The sequence below is a fragment of the Myotis daubentonii genome, chromosome 8, assembly GCF_963259705.1.
Source record: "Myotis daubentonii chromosome 8, mMyoDau2.1, whole genome shotgun sequence".
Taxonomy (NCBI): Eukaryota; Metazoa; Chordata; class Mammalia; order Chiroptera; family Vespertilionidae; genus Myotis; species Myotis daubentonii.
The window spans coordinates 87,801,659-87,818,826 of record NC_081847.1 but is presented as its reverse complement, the minus strand read 5'-3'; the positions used below and the strand labels follow the sequence as shown (position 1 = coordinate 87,818,826).

The 17,168-nt window shown below is 41.2% G+C and overlaps 1 protein-coding gene across 1 annotated transcript in view; it reads right to left on the bottom strand.

Moving 5' to 3' along the window:
- DCC (DCC netrin 1 receptor) overlaps positions 1 to 17,168 on the bottom strand; it is a 576,336-nt gene that overhangs the window by 257,194 nt on the left and 301,974 nt on the right. The window contains exon 8 of the mRNA XM_059704942.1: positions 1,614 to 1,770. Coding sequence (XP_059560925.1) covers positions 1,614 to 1,770 — 157 coding nt within the window. The remainder of the gene's footprint in view (positions 1 to 1,613; positions 1,771 to 17,168) is intronic.

The window sequence follows — 17,168 nt, the reverse complement described above, 5'->3', positions numbered from 1 at the left end:
TGGGCTAATGTTTGTGAAAGTGATAAAGTCCTTTCTATTTATCAATTGGAGAATATCTGCATTCCACTGATGTTCATTTCTAACCGACACCATGATTTGCACATGGCACTGCTAACAAGAATGGGGTGCTTATGGGGCACCAGGCGATGGGCATCTGTCTTAGTCACTTTTTCTTAACTTCATTTAATACTCATCATAACCTGCCATGTTGGGTCAAAGATGATCCCAAGTGCGGAAAGCAAGGCGCCGGTAATTGGCCCAAGGCCACACAGCTAGTCACATTCTGAGCCAGGACTGAAACCCAAGCAATTCAATTCCAGAGCCACAGGGCCTTACCCTTTCAGCTACACCGTGCCACACTCCATAAGTCACTTTAGATTACTAAGTGGGAGGTATGATGTTCTATGCATGAATTAAAAAGTTTGCTCCTGTAAGTTTTACATGGTAAATAAATGATGCAAATAAACTAATTCATCAAGTCAGAAAATTATTAGAAATAAGCCTACAGAGGAAATTCATGTCATAATTCTAAAAAATATCAAGAGAGCTGGGTTCTTTTCCAGGTTAATCCGTTAGGAGGAAGTTAGGTAGCCATTGAGAGCACCTGCTTTAGAGTCAGGCCTGTATTAAACCCTGGTCCCACCACGTACTAGCTGTGTCACAGAGGTGCGAACTTTTTCCTTAAGGGGGATGTTGTTGTTGTGAGGATTTGATAAGACAACTTCCGTCAGATGCTTAGTCTGGTACCTGGCACCGTAAGTGCTCAGTAAATGACCGCTCCCGTTATCCATGCTTACGCTGTGGGCATGGGCATGTGATTTCAGCCTCCCCAGAGCATCCGTCTCTAAGTGTTCAAGTAGAAGGAAGTTCAAGTAGAAGGATTCAAAAGATCCCTTTCAAGTCTAATGATTTTTAGGTACTAAGAGGGGATAGATGGATATCTCTGAAGCAATTATGTCTTGTGAATTCTGACTTTCAGGATCTAAGATTTATGCCTCTCTCTGATTTATGGAGTGAAAGCACCGAGGCGGATGGATAAAAAAATGTTTACTATGGCACTTGCATTTATTGCCACCATTACCTAATCAGGCAGATTCATGATAATCTAAGCCAGAGTAATTTGCCTGACAAAATCATTGCTAATCTGAGGTAAATGTTCAATCCAAGACTTTTAGAAAGCTATTGTGTTAAGGATTTTAATAAATATGAGCAAACGAGCATCACAGCTCAGAAACAGGTGGTTGAGCATCATCCCAGGCACCCAGAGGTCACTGGTTCAATTCCCGGTCAGGGTACTTGCCCAGGTTTGGGTTTGATTCCCTATAGGGGGCACGCAGAAGGCAGCTGATCAATGTTTCTCTCTCCCGTCCACGTTTCTTTCTCTCTCTCCCCCTTCCTCTTTCTCTAAAATCAATTTTTAAAAAACATATTTTAATTAAAGAAAAACCCAACAGAGAAAGGAGTCATAAAGTGTCCATTTAGTAATGAGTGAAGGACACAGAGTTGATTCCACAGGTCTCCGAGGCCCCTGCCAAGATGTGCCGCCGCCAGTGCCCCACAGTGTACCTCTAAAGAGAGGGGTGGCTAGGCTGAATTCTCTTGGTGGCACCTACCTGTTGTCACCTTCTCTGGAGAAAAAGACAGTGAAGGTTTGAATGTTCCCTTTTGCTTCTGCGGGTGGGCGCCAGCTGAGACGGATGAACCGACTGGAAACCAGGACAGGGACCACATCTCTGGGAGCGGAAGGGAGCACACTGGAGCTTGGGATCGCTGAGGAGGAAGGAGAGGAAGTGGTCAGAGGTGTCGGTGCCATGGGCAGACAAAGGGCAGGGAAGCAAAGCAGACCCAGCAGCAAACACGGAATGGCACATCCACACAGATGCTACGGAAATGAAGACGAACCAGGAAAGAAACAGTAAACGGAATCAAAGGTATAACGGGATTCCTTGGGGTTCACAAAAAGGTGGCTAATTAACCACATATGTAATTTGACTCATATTTCTTCAGTTTCTATTAATCATGAGATCAATGACAATAAGACTAAATGTCCTATTTAAGTGTGAAGCGGGGAAACATGACCATGGACCTGCACGTATTGATAAATGCCTCAGGTAACCAAGTAGCTGTTACAGAACCTCATTCCTCTCAGAGCCTGTTTACACTGTTTTGGGTATAATTTGAGGAACTTTCCTATGCATTCCCTAAGACCACAGAAAATTTAAAGAAGCAAATTAAAATTGATGGGAGCTAACAACAAGTAGAAACTTCTCATGGACTACCTGCTAGTAAGGGAAATGACCAGAAAAAATCCTAGGACACAAAGATAGGCAACTGCACCTATCAAAATTATCAAAATCTGACAATTGTTATTCATAGGAATAACTCAATCATTCACTATTGCAAAACTGGCTTTTTAAACTTTTGGGGCATTGCTAACCTGTATTAGAAGTTTTTGATTGTGTGTGTGTGTGTGTGTGTGTGTGTGTGTGTGTGTGTGAATTCATAACTCACCTTTGCTGGGAAGATATTTTCTTATGTGTTCAAGCCCCCAGGTCTAGGGAATGTGAGTTTCTGGCCCCAAATCACAAGAACCCATTTTCCTATATTTAATCTTCAGACTGGCTTTTGTGCTCCATTTGTGTCCACTTCTTATAAAAGGTAGTCTCCTTCCTTGCATTCTCTTTCTCCGCGGGCTGGGTGCTGGGAACTGCACCCCTGTTAGCTAGAAAACCACTTGGGGGGCGGGGCCCATCTCATTTCCCAGCGGTTCCAGAAACATTATCAATTTACTGTACATACAGGTGATACAGAGGGAGAGGTTTTAAAGAACTGCAGAAAGCTTTCGAAGTGATTTCTGGCTCTGCAGCTTCTCAGCCCACGTCTTCATTGATAGACTTTCCCTGGCTTTCCTGATCAGCACAGCATTAGAAATAAATGGGAGACTAGCAGGGGCATAGCCAATCTTCTGTGGCAGAGTGGAGAGGGGAAGGTGGAAGGCTGATGCCTGGATATGCAGCGCCTCTGTCCAAAACATGGCTGGTATCAACCCTCTTGACAAAACCCGTTACTTGCATACACCTTGGACAGCGCCAACCAGCACAGTGAAGGGAATTCATCCCCCCCCCCCTCCCTACTCACTGCCTGTCCCCTCCAAGGCTGCTTAACTCACTCATATCTACACTGTCCTCTCAACTGGACAGCCCGAAACCCCAATTGTATCTCCTATTCCCGACTCTCTCCCACTCGCCCCTTCTGGGATCCCCGCTCCTGGACAACTTACTTTATCTGCACGGCCACACTTACAGCCACACCATCACTCTCTCCCAGAACCGTCACGCTCTCCTCCAGCTCCTCTGCTTCCCCTGCCACTCCCCTCCCACACGCGTGTTCTCTGTGCAGCGTCCAGAATAAGCTTGTAAAGGACACATCTGGTCACAGCACTCCACTGTTTATTATCCTCCAGGCCTACTCTTTCCCTCAGAATCGCCAAACTTCTCAGTCTGCCTGCTGGCCTGGCTCCTGTTGACCACTTTTCTTGGTTTGGCTTCCTCCACAAAGAGAGTGTTAGAAAAGGCCTTCAGGGCACATGCTTTATTTGGAAGGTGATCCCAGGAAACACCCTCGGGGAGTGGGGAAGTGAGGCAGCAGGGAGAGAGCTACCTGGCAGTTATTGCTGTGGAAATTGAAGGGAGCCCCACTGGGGACTCTGGGAGTCAGGGTGCCACAAGCCTCTGAGCGATCCACTCCTGAAGGAAGCAGGCTGGGGCATTGGTCTACCATCCTACTCTCCTCCACTCATTGGGGATGATTCCCAGGGAGTTAGCCTTCCTGCATGGTAGCCTAGTGCGTCCCTATCACCGCAACAATACCACCCAGTGCGTTCCTATCGCCGCAAAAATGCCACCCAGTGCGTTCCTATCGCCGCAAAAATACCACCTAGTGCGTCCCTATCACTGCAAAAATACCACCTAGTGTGTTCCTATCGCCGCAATAATACTACCACCAAGAGGCTTGTAGGTGTCCACAGCAAGCAGCAAACATTGGCTCTATTCATTCAGCAAATGTTCTGGAGCATCTATCCCATGTCAGCCCTTCTGCTAGGCCCGGAGGAGTGTGGTCCTCGGCAGCTTGCATGGAGCTCCTGGCTCTTTAGCGAGCTCTGCGGCAGAGTGGAGAGGCCAGGGGGGAAGGTGCATGCTGAGCCAAGAGCAGCTCCCTAGGGCCTGGGCACAGGCAGCTCCCACCCATGAGAAACCCATATCATTCACTTAACTCCCACTTTCCTCTTGACTTAGGCCTTTCCTTTGGCAAGATGGACCCAAAGCATTCACAAAATATGTATCTACCAGGTACTAACTCATGTCTATAAAATTAAAAAGACTGTCTAAAAATCAATAAAATAATGAGGAATCTTATTTTAAAATAAGGTTCAACCTGACCAATAAATGTGCATTAAAATAAAATCTAAAAATGTCTGTCTGAATAAAGTCTATTGAAACAATCTGTCTGTACTCAGTCAGTGTGGCTCAGTGGTTGAGCATCGACCTATGAGTCAGGAGGTCACAGTTTGATTCCAGGTCAGGGCACATGCCCTAGTTTCAGGCTCAATCCCCAATGTGGGGCATGCAGGAGGCAGCTGATCAATGACTCTCTCATCATCAGTGATGTTTCTATTTCCCTCTCCCTCTCCATTCCTCTCTGAAATCAATAAAACATATTTTAAAAATAAAACAATCTGAGTAGCAAGACTTTAGAGAGTGTTACTACCTGGTTTTGGCCATGGAGTGCCACTCCCTTACGCTCTCAGCTGAAGCCTGTGAGAGTACAGACTACAGAAGTCAATTTGGCAAAATTCTTTAAAATGAAAAATATTCATACCATTTGACTAAGCACTTTCATGTCCATAACTTTCAAAAATAAATACCCCATTTATCAATGTGCTGATGTGAAATCATTGGACTTTTCTTCAAAATATAATGCCTGTACATTTTACCAGTTTAAAGAAAAGGGAATTCTTACGGACTATTTTTACAAAAGATTTTTTACACACAAAAGGTGATCAGTGATGACTTTGAAAAATCTTCGGAAAATTTTCAAGTTAGAAAATAATTTTTAAAAAGAACAAGAGAGAAATTTCAAATCCTTTTTGTCCCAAAGCCCCTCCCTTATAGATGATATCACATCGAAGTGAGTAGGGTTCCATCCATTCAGGGACCCCAGGAAGGAGGGCAGCGGAGTCTCTTCTCTCCAGCTTCCCCGAGTGCCTTCTCTCAGAGCTGGCCTACACTCGGAGGCACAGATAGAGCTCAGAAAAGAAGTGATCACGGACTCTTTACTTCAATTTAAATGGTCCTTATATGAAAAGGAAGGGACGCATTTTTAACAATGAAATGGCTTCTTGCTTTACACAGGGAAATTAATTTTGTTCTGACTAATCCTCCATGCTTTCTCTCAACAGTAACTTGTCTTCACAGAGGTCTCACTCAATAAGGAACCAATCAGGACTCCTTTTCTTTGCTCTTGGAGGCCTAATCTCCACTCTGGTCCTAATCTCTCTGGCCCATTACTGTTGCTATGGCTACACCTTCTGTTGTCATGGAGAAGAGGAGGCGAATTTGTCACACTCTAACATAGTCTTTTTTTTTTTTTTTTTAAAGAACCTCTTAAAAAAATTATCATAGCAAAATCCAGGAATAAGAGGTGATCTCTGAAGATAATATAAATGGGAAGAATAGATAGTTTTGAAACAAAAAAACTATGAATAACATTTTTATGATGTCATTGCAATAGCCTTGGTAATAATTATATTATTGGGTTAATTTTTCCCTGAAGCTACATTTTGTCTACATACCAGAGACTTTTGTTCTGTCAAATTTTTACTATGTTATTATATGAGTATTATTTTATATCTGTGCTATTAACAGTATCTGACCTCCACTTCTATGAGGCATATGAAAGATGATAAAATGTATTCACAAAATCACAAAAATATTTAATTTGCATTAAATATCAAACAACCAATAGGCTTTTTCCACTGTCACTCCCCATGTTGTTAACTGAAGTACTATCAGTGTAGCCACCAGGTCAGCTAGATGCTTTCTTCCATGTATCTCCTTATTATCTTGAAGATTTAATAAAAATAAAATATAACCAGATAACATTAGTGACGTGACAGGAACATTTAATTGTCCTAAGAGCAAACATTTATTTATTTGCCTTTCGCGTTTTTTTCTTGTTGGTGCTCTCTTGACACCAGACTCTAGCATTTAATGGTCTAATGGAGAAGTAGATAAAATTTAAATTTTGGTTAAAGTTTTTATAGTTAAGAAATTAATTTTACAACCTTACCAAAAAGAAGTGTGGCTGTTTATATTTGAAAATAACAAAATAACATTTTTATAAAGCTTCACTTATTTTCAAATTCAGAGAATAAGGGCCTTTGAGCTAGTGTATTAAGAACCATATAAAACGAAGACAATTTAAAATTTGTGTTTAAAAAAAAGTGATTTGAAACAATATTTCATTTTAAATGAATAAGAAGTAGATGTTAATAAACTACAATATTTCATTTAATCTTCCTTTTTACATAAAATAATTTACTGGATTAGTATCTAAAAATGAATAACCGCCGAAACCGGTTTGGCTCGGTGGATAGAGCATTGGCCTGCGGACTGAGGGGTCCCAGGTTCGATTCCGGTCAAGGGCATGTACCTGGGTTGCAGGCACATCCCCAGTGGGAGATGTGCAGGAGGTGGCTGATCGATGTTTCTCTCCCATCAATGTTTCTGACTCTCTATCTCTCTCCCTTCCTCTCTGTAAAAAAATCAATAAAATATATTTTAAAAAAATAAAAATGAATAACCAATTTTTCATTTTTCATTTTTGAATAAAATGAATAATGAATTTTTCATTTTTGAATGAAATGAATAATTCTAAAAATGAATAACCAATTTTTCATTTTTGAATGTCTATCATGTTCCTATTATTATGCTTATAAGAATTATTATTTTTCTATTTTCTATTTTTAAATATATTTTTTATTGACTTCAGAGAGGAAGGGAGAGGGAGAGAGAGATAGAAACATCAATGGTGAGAGAAAATCATTCATCAGCTGTCTCCTGCATGCCCTCTCCTGGGGATCCAGCCCACAACCCAGGCATGTGCCCTAAGTGGGAATGGAACCTTAACCTTCTGGTTCACAGGTCAACACTCAACCACTGAGCCACACGGCTGGGCAAGAATTATTTATTTTTAGACCATGTTCTTTTGCCCTGAGAGATTAGGGAACTAAATTGTTAGACAATTACGACATTTGAGACAGTCACTTACATATAAACAAGTTCCACGCTAAATTTTTGGTAGGGTGGTTGTTTAGAAATCAGAACTCACTTCTAACTAAACCATTTCTATCCTATTCCCCAAAAAACTATTTATCATTTCATAAATGATCACAGTACTCACACTATGACATTGGATCCCACTTGTATGAGTATTCTTTGGCAAAATCAATTTATGTGTCCAATCACTAATCCATTCAATGCCCATGGAGCAATTACTATGTGTAAGGCACCATGGAAGGCCTGTTTTAATTCATTTCCTTATTCCCCCTGCCTCTGATTCTCCCACAAGGACCAATATCCTCTCACCTCCAGCATTGCTCCCCCATTCCAGCTCTACTTCCCCAGCTGCCTGGAGCAGGGTGGCCTGAGAAAAATCCAGGGGGAGGTCCTGGAGGTAGGGAGCTAGGCTTGAGGGCTTCCACAGGCTTTCCTTGCTGGCTCTCAGCTCTCCACACTGAACTTGCTCGGTTCCATGATGACCTCACACTTTCTTCTCTGCTACTTCCACGTGCTGCAACCTCAGCTGCCTCCCTCCAGCTGCCTTGCTGCCCTGCCCTTCAGATTTCAGTTTAGCTGTCACTCACTGATCCCCACCCTGGCTTAGGTGCCTCTATCATGGGCTTTTTTAGGACCAGGATAAGTGTCCTCTCAGGATACTTACAACCCTGCACTGTAATGGCCTACTCACTTTTGGGTGCCCTTTACTAAATTATATGCTCTGTAAGAGGAGGAACCAAGACTAAACGGTTTACCACTTTAATCCCCAAGCCTAGCACAGTGTGTTTAGAAGCACCGTAGGCATCCAATATATCCTTGCAGTGTGAGCAAAATGAAAGGCTTTGCAAATTTGTGAAATTATAATGATTAGACTTTGACTAGAAAATTCCCTGCCAGAACCCTCTAAATTGGGTACTTGAGAATATGTCTGGGGAGGGACCTGAGCTATTATTGCAAGCTGGTTACGCTAATAATTATAACTCTGCTAATAAATTACATGTACATTTCAAAACTAAACTCAGAAGAAGGTTCCAGGGGAATGTAGGTATGGGGTGTGAATATTTCATTTAGGGTCAAATGGAGAGGAGAAAATGTTCTGGAAAGCCAATGATACACTAAAGATAAGTTGTGTTTAGGCAGCAATAATTCCCCAGACAAGTAATGCTTTCATTGAGAAGATTTTAAGAAAGGAAGCCTGAAACACTGGCTTGGGCTGACCTGTGCCTCCAAGAGGAAAACCTGGGGATCTGATATCAGAAGTCTGATACTTATCCCAGGACCATGCATCAAAGAGAATTGCCAGGCCCAGGCTGTATCCTAAGAAAGATTACCTATGGCCATACCCAGGGACAAGGTGAAAAACAAATTCTGGACAATATTATCATATCAGCAGAGGTAGCTGCATCTCTCAGAGTATGAAGTCTTTGCAAGAGACAAAATGAGAAGACAGATATTGGGTAAACTGGTCAACCAACATATGTGTGAATGAATGCTTTTATTCAAATCTGTACATTGTATGCATATGAAAGCATACATTGTATGCTTTTAATAATTTCTTTTTAAAAAATGTATCTTTATTATTGAAAGTATTACAGATGTCCCCTTTTTTCCCCATTCACCCTGTCTACCCCACACCACCCCTCCCAGGCCTTCACCACACTATTGTCTGTGTCTATGGGCTTTGCATATAAGTTCCCCAGTTAATGTCTCCCCACCCACCCCTGCCTTCCCTTTAAGATTCCACAGAGTGTTCCATGTTTCTATGTCTCTGGATCCATTTTGTTCATCAGTTTATTTTGTTCATTAGATCCCACATATGAGTAAGATCATGTGATACTTATCTTTCTCTGACTGGCTTATTTCACTTAGCACACTACTCTCCAGGTCCATCCATGTTGTCTCAAAGGATAAAAGATCCTTCTTTTTTACAGCTACATGGTATTCCATGGTGTAAATGTCCCACAGCTTTTTTATCCACTCATCTGCTGATGGACACTTGGCTGTTTTCAGATCTTTGCTATTGTAAATGGCACTGCTATGAACATAGGGTACATATGTCCTATCTGACTAGTGTTTCAGGTTTCTTAGGATATATTCCTAGAAGTGGGATCACTGGGTCAAATGGCAGTGCCATATTTAACTTTTTGAGGAAACTCCATACTGTTTTCTATAGTGGCTGCACCAGTCCACATTCCCACCAGCAGTGCACTAGGGTTCCCTTTGCTCCACACCTTCACTAGCAGTTGTCATTTGTTGATGATAGCCATGCTGACAGGTGTGAGGTAATACCTCATTGCTTTATTTTCACCTTGTTTACTTAGGAAAGTACCTCTTAAAGAGCTCATCCAAGATGGAACAAAGACCACAGGAAGCTTGGGAAGGCGGCTAGTCCCTCATTTATGTAAACACAGACGGATTTGAGTATAAAACTGTCATTAAACAGAGGGATGTTGGATCCGTTCTCTGACACTCGGTGAGTATGTGAATTGCGAAGTTATTTAGCTTCTCTGAGCTGAAAATTGATTAAAAATCGATTCAAAATATTTAACATGCATGGTTAAGTGCTGGTGAGAAACAGATTGTAAGGGCTCCCCACAGGAACTAGCATATGAGTTGTATACAATAAATGGCTGTTACTATTTGTCTGTTTTTAGATCCAGGGAGCGTAAAGTCTGTCTTTGCTGGGCCAGTGAGATGATGCCCGGCTGGAAATCCATAGACCCTCCTGGAAAGGCTTTGGGAAGAATTTGGGCTAAATCGATAGGTGAAGTAAGCTGGGGACAAGGGTACTTCCTTCATGCAAGGACAGGACTTGGTCACTTCAATATCTTTCCAATTTCCTGTACCAGCTGGCAGAGAAAACATCATCCTTTGTTTGCCCTTTTTGTCATCCCACATGCCTGCTCCTACAAGAATATACTTCATTTCAGGCTTCTTTTCTTTCTCTGCACTTTCTTGCTAATCATTGTACCCTTTCCATCTGTCACCATCCAAGGCTCCGTAAGGCCACCTTTAATCACCTCTCCCATCAATGTCTTTTCCTGGCGTCTTTCACCAACTGCAGGGTGACTATGCTTCTCCCCAATCCCCAGATCCCTTTGTTTCCATCCTTTCCCTGGAGTTTATGCCTTTGAATTCCTAGTCATTGTTTATCTACTCTCTATGCCCAGGGACCCCAAACACGCCATTTCAATCATCCTCCTGTCACCAAAGCTTCCTCTAGGGAGAACGGCTGACAAGCTGTGACATCTCCCCTCCCTTCCCTCATGTGCCTTTATCATCCTTCACCTCATCCCAGCCATATGGTGCTTTGTCCCAGCTGCCATACAACCCTCTTCCGCGGCCCGTGAAGAGCATGTGAAGAACACAGGCACTGCTGATTTGGATCAAGAGGCTTTAAGAAGCTGTGCTTTCCTCTTTGGTAGTCAGACAACTACCAGAGTCAAATAGCAACAAGCTGTTTTGTTAAGAAAAAATAACTGGATTAGTGCTAGGGAATCTTATTATTATTATTTTGTTAAGTACCTGAATTTTTCCAGCAAGGAACTCAACTAAAGGTACGTTGAAGCCCTAACTGGTTTGGCTCAGTGGATAGAGCATCGGCCTGCGGACTGAAGGGCCCCGGGTTTGATTCCGGTCGAGGGCATGTGCCTGGGTTGTGGGCACATCCCCAGGAGGGGACGTGCAGGAGGCAGCTGATCGATGTTTCTCTCTCATCGATGTTTCTAACTCTCCATCCCTCTCCCTTCCTCTCTGTGAAAAATCAATAAAATATATTTTTTAAAAAATAAAGGTACATTGAAGATAATACAAAGTAAGTAAAAAGAAGTAAAGGTTTAAGCTACTCCCTTTAGTAGTATAGCCCCTTTTAAGAACCACTTTTACTGTTTCAGGATTCGAAGTGACAAAATAAAGTTCCAATCACATTGATGGCTCAGTGGGTTCTCCTAATGGCAAACTTCTAACTCTGTCCCTGGGACTTAACATAAAATTTCAATGCACTTACTTAAAGTTACAGCCTGTGTAGCTGTGGGAATGCTCATTGCCAGGGTAGGCTAGTTCCAATGTTTGTTCCAATGAAATGTCTCTGAGAATGAGTCTCAGGATGGCAGGTGCGCCAGCGCCGTGTTTCTGATGGACAGGCAGAGAGCGGGTGTGTGCAGAGGCCCTCAGGCCAGGAGTGCATCTGCAGGGCATGGGAGTTTATGAGGCATGTGTGTGCCGTACAGTCGGCTCTCATTTCTAGCTATTCGCCCCTGAATTTTATAGCCATCAAAACAAATTAAAGAAAAATAAAAGTAAAAAACAACAATATAAGAGGATATAAAACTCAGGTAAGTTATTACTTGTTCCAATTAAGTTTATATAAATAGAACCTATTGCTGCTGAAGCCTCTGCAAGGCGCCAGGGGGCCATAGAGGGAGCATGTATGAAGGATGCTTCCTTAGATCCTTGTTTCATTTTAGCGTTGTCCTTCTAGGTCTATAAACCCCGGGGAGAGAGAGCAGGGAGGCAGAGAGGGAGGGAGAGAGAGAGAGAGAACAATTACACCCTTTATGGGAATTTGGTGAACATGGACAGTTTGAAAACATGTAAGTTCATTGCATTTTATTTTTTTAATGTACTGCAGTGAAGAAAATGATAGTGAAGCTATATAAACTATAAAAGAGGCTTATTGGCCTGAACCTAGCACTCACACTTCAAATCCATTAAGCAGGCAAACAAAATAACTATCAGAGATGACTGATAGGTAACAGAGACATTATATAATCATAAATTGTGGCCCTGCATCCAATGCCAGGATTCTCCTTGGCCACTCTAAATAGAACTAGAGTAATTCCTACAGAAAGAATGTTTTTTAAGTCTTGTTAGAATATGTAAAAAAAAAAAAAAGATCATTAATGTGTTGATTTAACTGATGATCCACATCAATTTGAATTACAGTTGATAAATTTATAGAATAATTCAAAATGTATCATAGCACATGAGAAATTCTGAAATATATATATATATATACATATATATATATATATATTAAGTTTAATTTCTTGTTGCAATTATAGCAAAGCAAAAAATATGTTTTTCCTGTATTCACATGTTCACCCTGCTCAAGAAAGAGGTATGATGGCCCTTGCCAGTGTGACTCAGTTGCTTGAGCATTGTCCTATGTACTGAAAGGTCGCCAGTTCCATTCCTGGTCAGAGCACATGACCAGGCTGCCAGTTCAATCCATAGTCAGGGTGCATATGGGAAACAACCGATCAATGTTTCTCTCTCACATCAATGTTTCTCTATCTCCCTCTCCCTTTCTCTATCTTTAAAATCAATAAGCACATTTTTTAAACAAAGAGGAATAATGGATGGTATTTTTTTAATATATATTTTTATTGATTTCAGAGAGGAAAGGAGAGAGAGATGGAAACATTAATGATGAGAATCATTGATCGGCTGCCTCCTGCACACTCCTAACTGGGGATCAAGCCCGCAACCCAGGCATGTGCCCTTGACTGGAATCGAACCCGGGACCCTTCATTCCACAGTCCGATGCTCTATCCACTGAGCCAAACCAGTTAGGGAGGATGGTATTTTTTATGAAATAAAGAGAAAAGAATTATGAGATGATCTATATTCTCTTTCAGTTAGTAGTTGGGCAAATATCTTCCAGGGTGTAGACAGGTTAATCTCTAAACTCACTACCACTCAGGTTCTATCATGTTAGGAAGCAACAATATCTTCCATTTCTGTCTCTTTTCTTCCTCTTTTGTTGTTTTACTTGTTTCTTTTTTCTCTTTTTTTCTCTGAAACTGATTAATCCAAACTTTAGACAGAATTTGGAACCCAATGACAGCCTCAGTATCCAGGCCAGGCATAATAGCTGGACTGAAACATAATACAGTACAGATCAGTTTGGAATTAGGAAGTTAAAACAATACAGTTCTATGCCAGGCTCACTACTGATTATATGACCTTATTATAATTAAAATACCCACTATCTCTATACTTTTTCCAGTGTCAAAACACTGTATGAACATTCCTCTTCTTCTACCTGACCACAACATATAGCAGCTGATACCCATCAAATGCTGAAGTTTACTAAAATGGGCAAGACAGAGGCTGGTGCCTCTTAGCATTAAATTCAAGCATTAACATTCATTTCTATTCAAGCAAAAAGATAGATTGTCCTTGCATAGGAAGCCTCAGTAGTGTTAAGATGAAAATTCACACTGAAATATATCCAAATCTCCAGCAAGCAAGAGGCAGCTCTGACAGCACTGGACAGGTCTATGGCTTCCTGAGCCCCAGCTGGGCTCTGTCAGGTACTCTCTGTGTGATACTGGGTGAGATGCTTAAAATTTCTCTGCGCCATAGTAAAGAGGGTCAGAAAAAACGTAGTCCAGAATGCAGCGTACAGGAATAAATGTTCAAAAGTCAAAAAGAAACACCTGGAAACTGCTCAAGAAGAACCAAGGGCAATATGCTAATTAAGCTATTGAAAGGGGTGGCAGTTCTTGGAATATGACAGAAGCAACATACATGAAGAGAAATATTAAAAACATGACTGCATTTAAGCTATAATTTCTGAATGGAAAAGTATAAATGAGATTGAAATATAAATGACAAGCTGAAACAGTATTTTCCATAATACTGCAAAGGATGAACTTTTCTAATAAGAAAAGAGATGTCACAAATCAATGAAACTAACCAAGAAAATAAGATAGAAAGGCAGAGTTATAAAACATGGGCAAGCAGTTTCAGTGCATGCAACTTTATTTTTGATATATTTGAAAATTCCAATCGTCATCTCCTCTTTGGAGTAATTATTAATTCCACCAAAAAGAATTATTTTACTCTAATGGATGGAAACATAAAAATACAAAATCCTGGGGCCTTTCCCTTCGAGAATGTAAAAAATGTGTTACTCTGCAAATGAAAAGGAAGCCAACATTCTCACCCCTTTGGTTGTGTGAAGCAAAGAGTACGCAATGTCCTATATTCACAAGTAAATATTTTGACAAGAGAAGAAATTACCTGGACAGAGATCAGAGCTCCATGCCACATATACACGAACATTTTTAAATTACTAATATGTAGTTTGGGATTCTGTAGCTATTTTGTTATAAGCATGAAGATATGGTTATGGAAGCTGACTAGTTCTGGCCTCTAGGTTTTTTTCTGACTACAGCTGTGTCTGGGAAGAGACCAAAATATGGTATTTAAATAAATTCACTTGAGGATGACTAGAAAATAAAACGAACAGAAAAGCAAGATGAATTAGAGGAGATGTTTTCTGCTCTCTGTGCCACCCAGTTATGTTATAATCCAAACACCTAAATGACCTCTTCTGGCCCTGGTGGGGTAGCTCAGTTGTTTGGAGGGTCGTCCCACATATCAAAAATGTTGTGGGTTCAATTCCTAATCAGGGCAGGAAGCAACTGATCGATGTTTCTCTCTTATACTGATGTTTCTCTCTCTCTCTTTCTCCCTCTTCCTGTCTCTCTCAAATCAATAATCATATCCTCAGGCGAGGATTGAGTGAATAAATAAATAACCTCTTCTGGGGTCTAATTCTGTTGGGCACAGATAGGGAATGGGAAGGCTGGGACTGTGAGGGCTTCACTGTTGACCTCTCTCTGAGTAATCAATCTCAAAGGAGGAGGTCATCCCCCAGGCAGCAGCACGTGGCGACATCGCCTGCTACAGCTATCTAGACCCGTATTAGAGAATTAACAGAGAATGTGATATAATCATGCTAGTCTTAGTCATAGAGCTTATTACAGCCATTAAGATGAGAATTCAGGAGACAATCAGGAGGCTAGATTTAGTAAGTTGCTTCCTAAGAAAAGAGTTTGGAAAGGAAAAATAGTAAATTCATGGTAAAACCCTGGCAGGCTTTCGCTACTTACCCAAGTGGTGAGGGTTATCATCCCCAATGATACCATGTGGCCATCATAGGTCCCTGATACTATGTGACAAGAAGGGCACCTGACCTCTGTGTCATTCTTTCCCAAAACCCAGAACCCCGATCTAAATCATAAAACAAGGCTCAGACAAACACAGATTGGGAGACAGTCTACAGGAAAACCAGCCAATACTCTTCAAGACAGTCAAGATCCAGAAAAACAAGGCCAGGCAAAAACCGTCACAGAAAAAGGAGACTGGTATGACATGACAACTAAATCAGGTGGTACATCACACAGATCCTGAGACAGAAAAATAATATTAATGGAAAAGCTGGTGAAATCCAAATAAAGTCTAGAGTCTAGTTCATAGTAATGTACCAATGTTGGTTTCTTAGTTTTGACCAATACACCTTGGTAATGGGAAACGATAACAGTAAACTAGTTTATAGGAGCTCTGTAATATCTTTACAATTTTTCTGTAAACCAGAATTTATTCCAAAATGAAAGTAGTATATTTAGGAAAGGGAGGAGGAGCTGTTACAATAATTACAGTTGATAAGTCAACCCTACTGCTCTTTCTGGTGTTTTTTTTTTAAAGCTGAGTATGGATATCTTAATGACAAGGGATAAGGGGATGCTTATCTATTAGTAGTGAGCCATTTCATTCTGAGTGGAGAATCAGAAAAAAGAAACAGTATCATGGTTTAGGATTCTTGGTGTGGTCATGACTACCATCTATCAGCCAGTATGAAAAGACTAATCGTGGAGGTTGAAAGGATGTGCACCACCCTGACTTCCAAACACAGACTTGAGAGACAAAGCATTCAGACAGCAACCATCTATCTGGGACGTGTCATCCCATCCAGGACGTGTATGATTCATGCTGATGCTTCTCTATCACCTGCTGCCAGTCTAGCTTTGTATTTTATCATAGGGAGTAATGCATTGGATTCCAACTAGATTCTTGTTTCATTCTATTTTTCAACTTTCATAGCAACTAATGGCTAGTAAAATGAAAGGTGACAGCTTGGAAAGACAGTTTTGCTGAGGTTGGCATGATGAATTCCAAGACAGCACGGACCTGGGTAATCACCAAAGTTGTTTGTAACATGGGGAGAGTCACTGGGGTAAGGAGTTGGACATCTGAGAAAGACCAGAAATACCATCAAACATGGTAAGGAGATGAGAAATAATAATAGCCAAGATAATAAAACTTAAAAAATTATGGGGGCGGGGGGGGGGACTTCACTTTTTGTAAATGCTTACCTATGGAGAGGAGGAAAAGTAATGAGTAGAACAGCTTGCCGAGGGAAGTCTAGAAAACAGAGTAAAATTTACTGAAGGGGAAATGTACATACCAATGACTCAGAAGAAATGACTGAATAACCAGAAGAATCCATAAAATCCAGGCAGTTAAAACAGTATTTCTAAAAATTCACATATCACAGATCATGCCGATCTAGGTAAGAATGTCACGGATCACTAAAATCTAAGATGAACTTCCCCATAAGTTAATGTGTCCTCAAACATGGCAATTTGTGATTCCAGCAATTCTGCACACCCACTTCGGTTAACAATCTCAACCTCTTTCTCCTCCAAGACCTTCTCTCATCTCTGACTATTAGCAGTCATGATGCATCATTTTGAATTTCACTTCACACTTGCCTTCACCTGCCCTCTGCTTTATGCATATTGGCTCAGAACATGGTCTAGTTTTGTTGTTAAGAATGCCTACCCCTACATACTCTTATTCTCTTACTGTCTCATTCCTTGTATTATAATCATCTCACTATTTCCAGACAATTAAAAACAGAAAATAGCCCTGGCTGGTGTGGCTCAGTTGGTTGGAGTGTTGCCCATACACGGAAAGACCATGGGTTCAAATCCCAGTCAGGGCACACACCCAGGTTGCAGATTTGATCCATGGTCT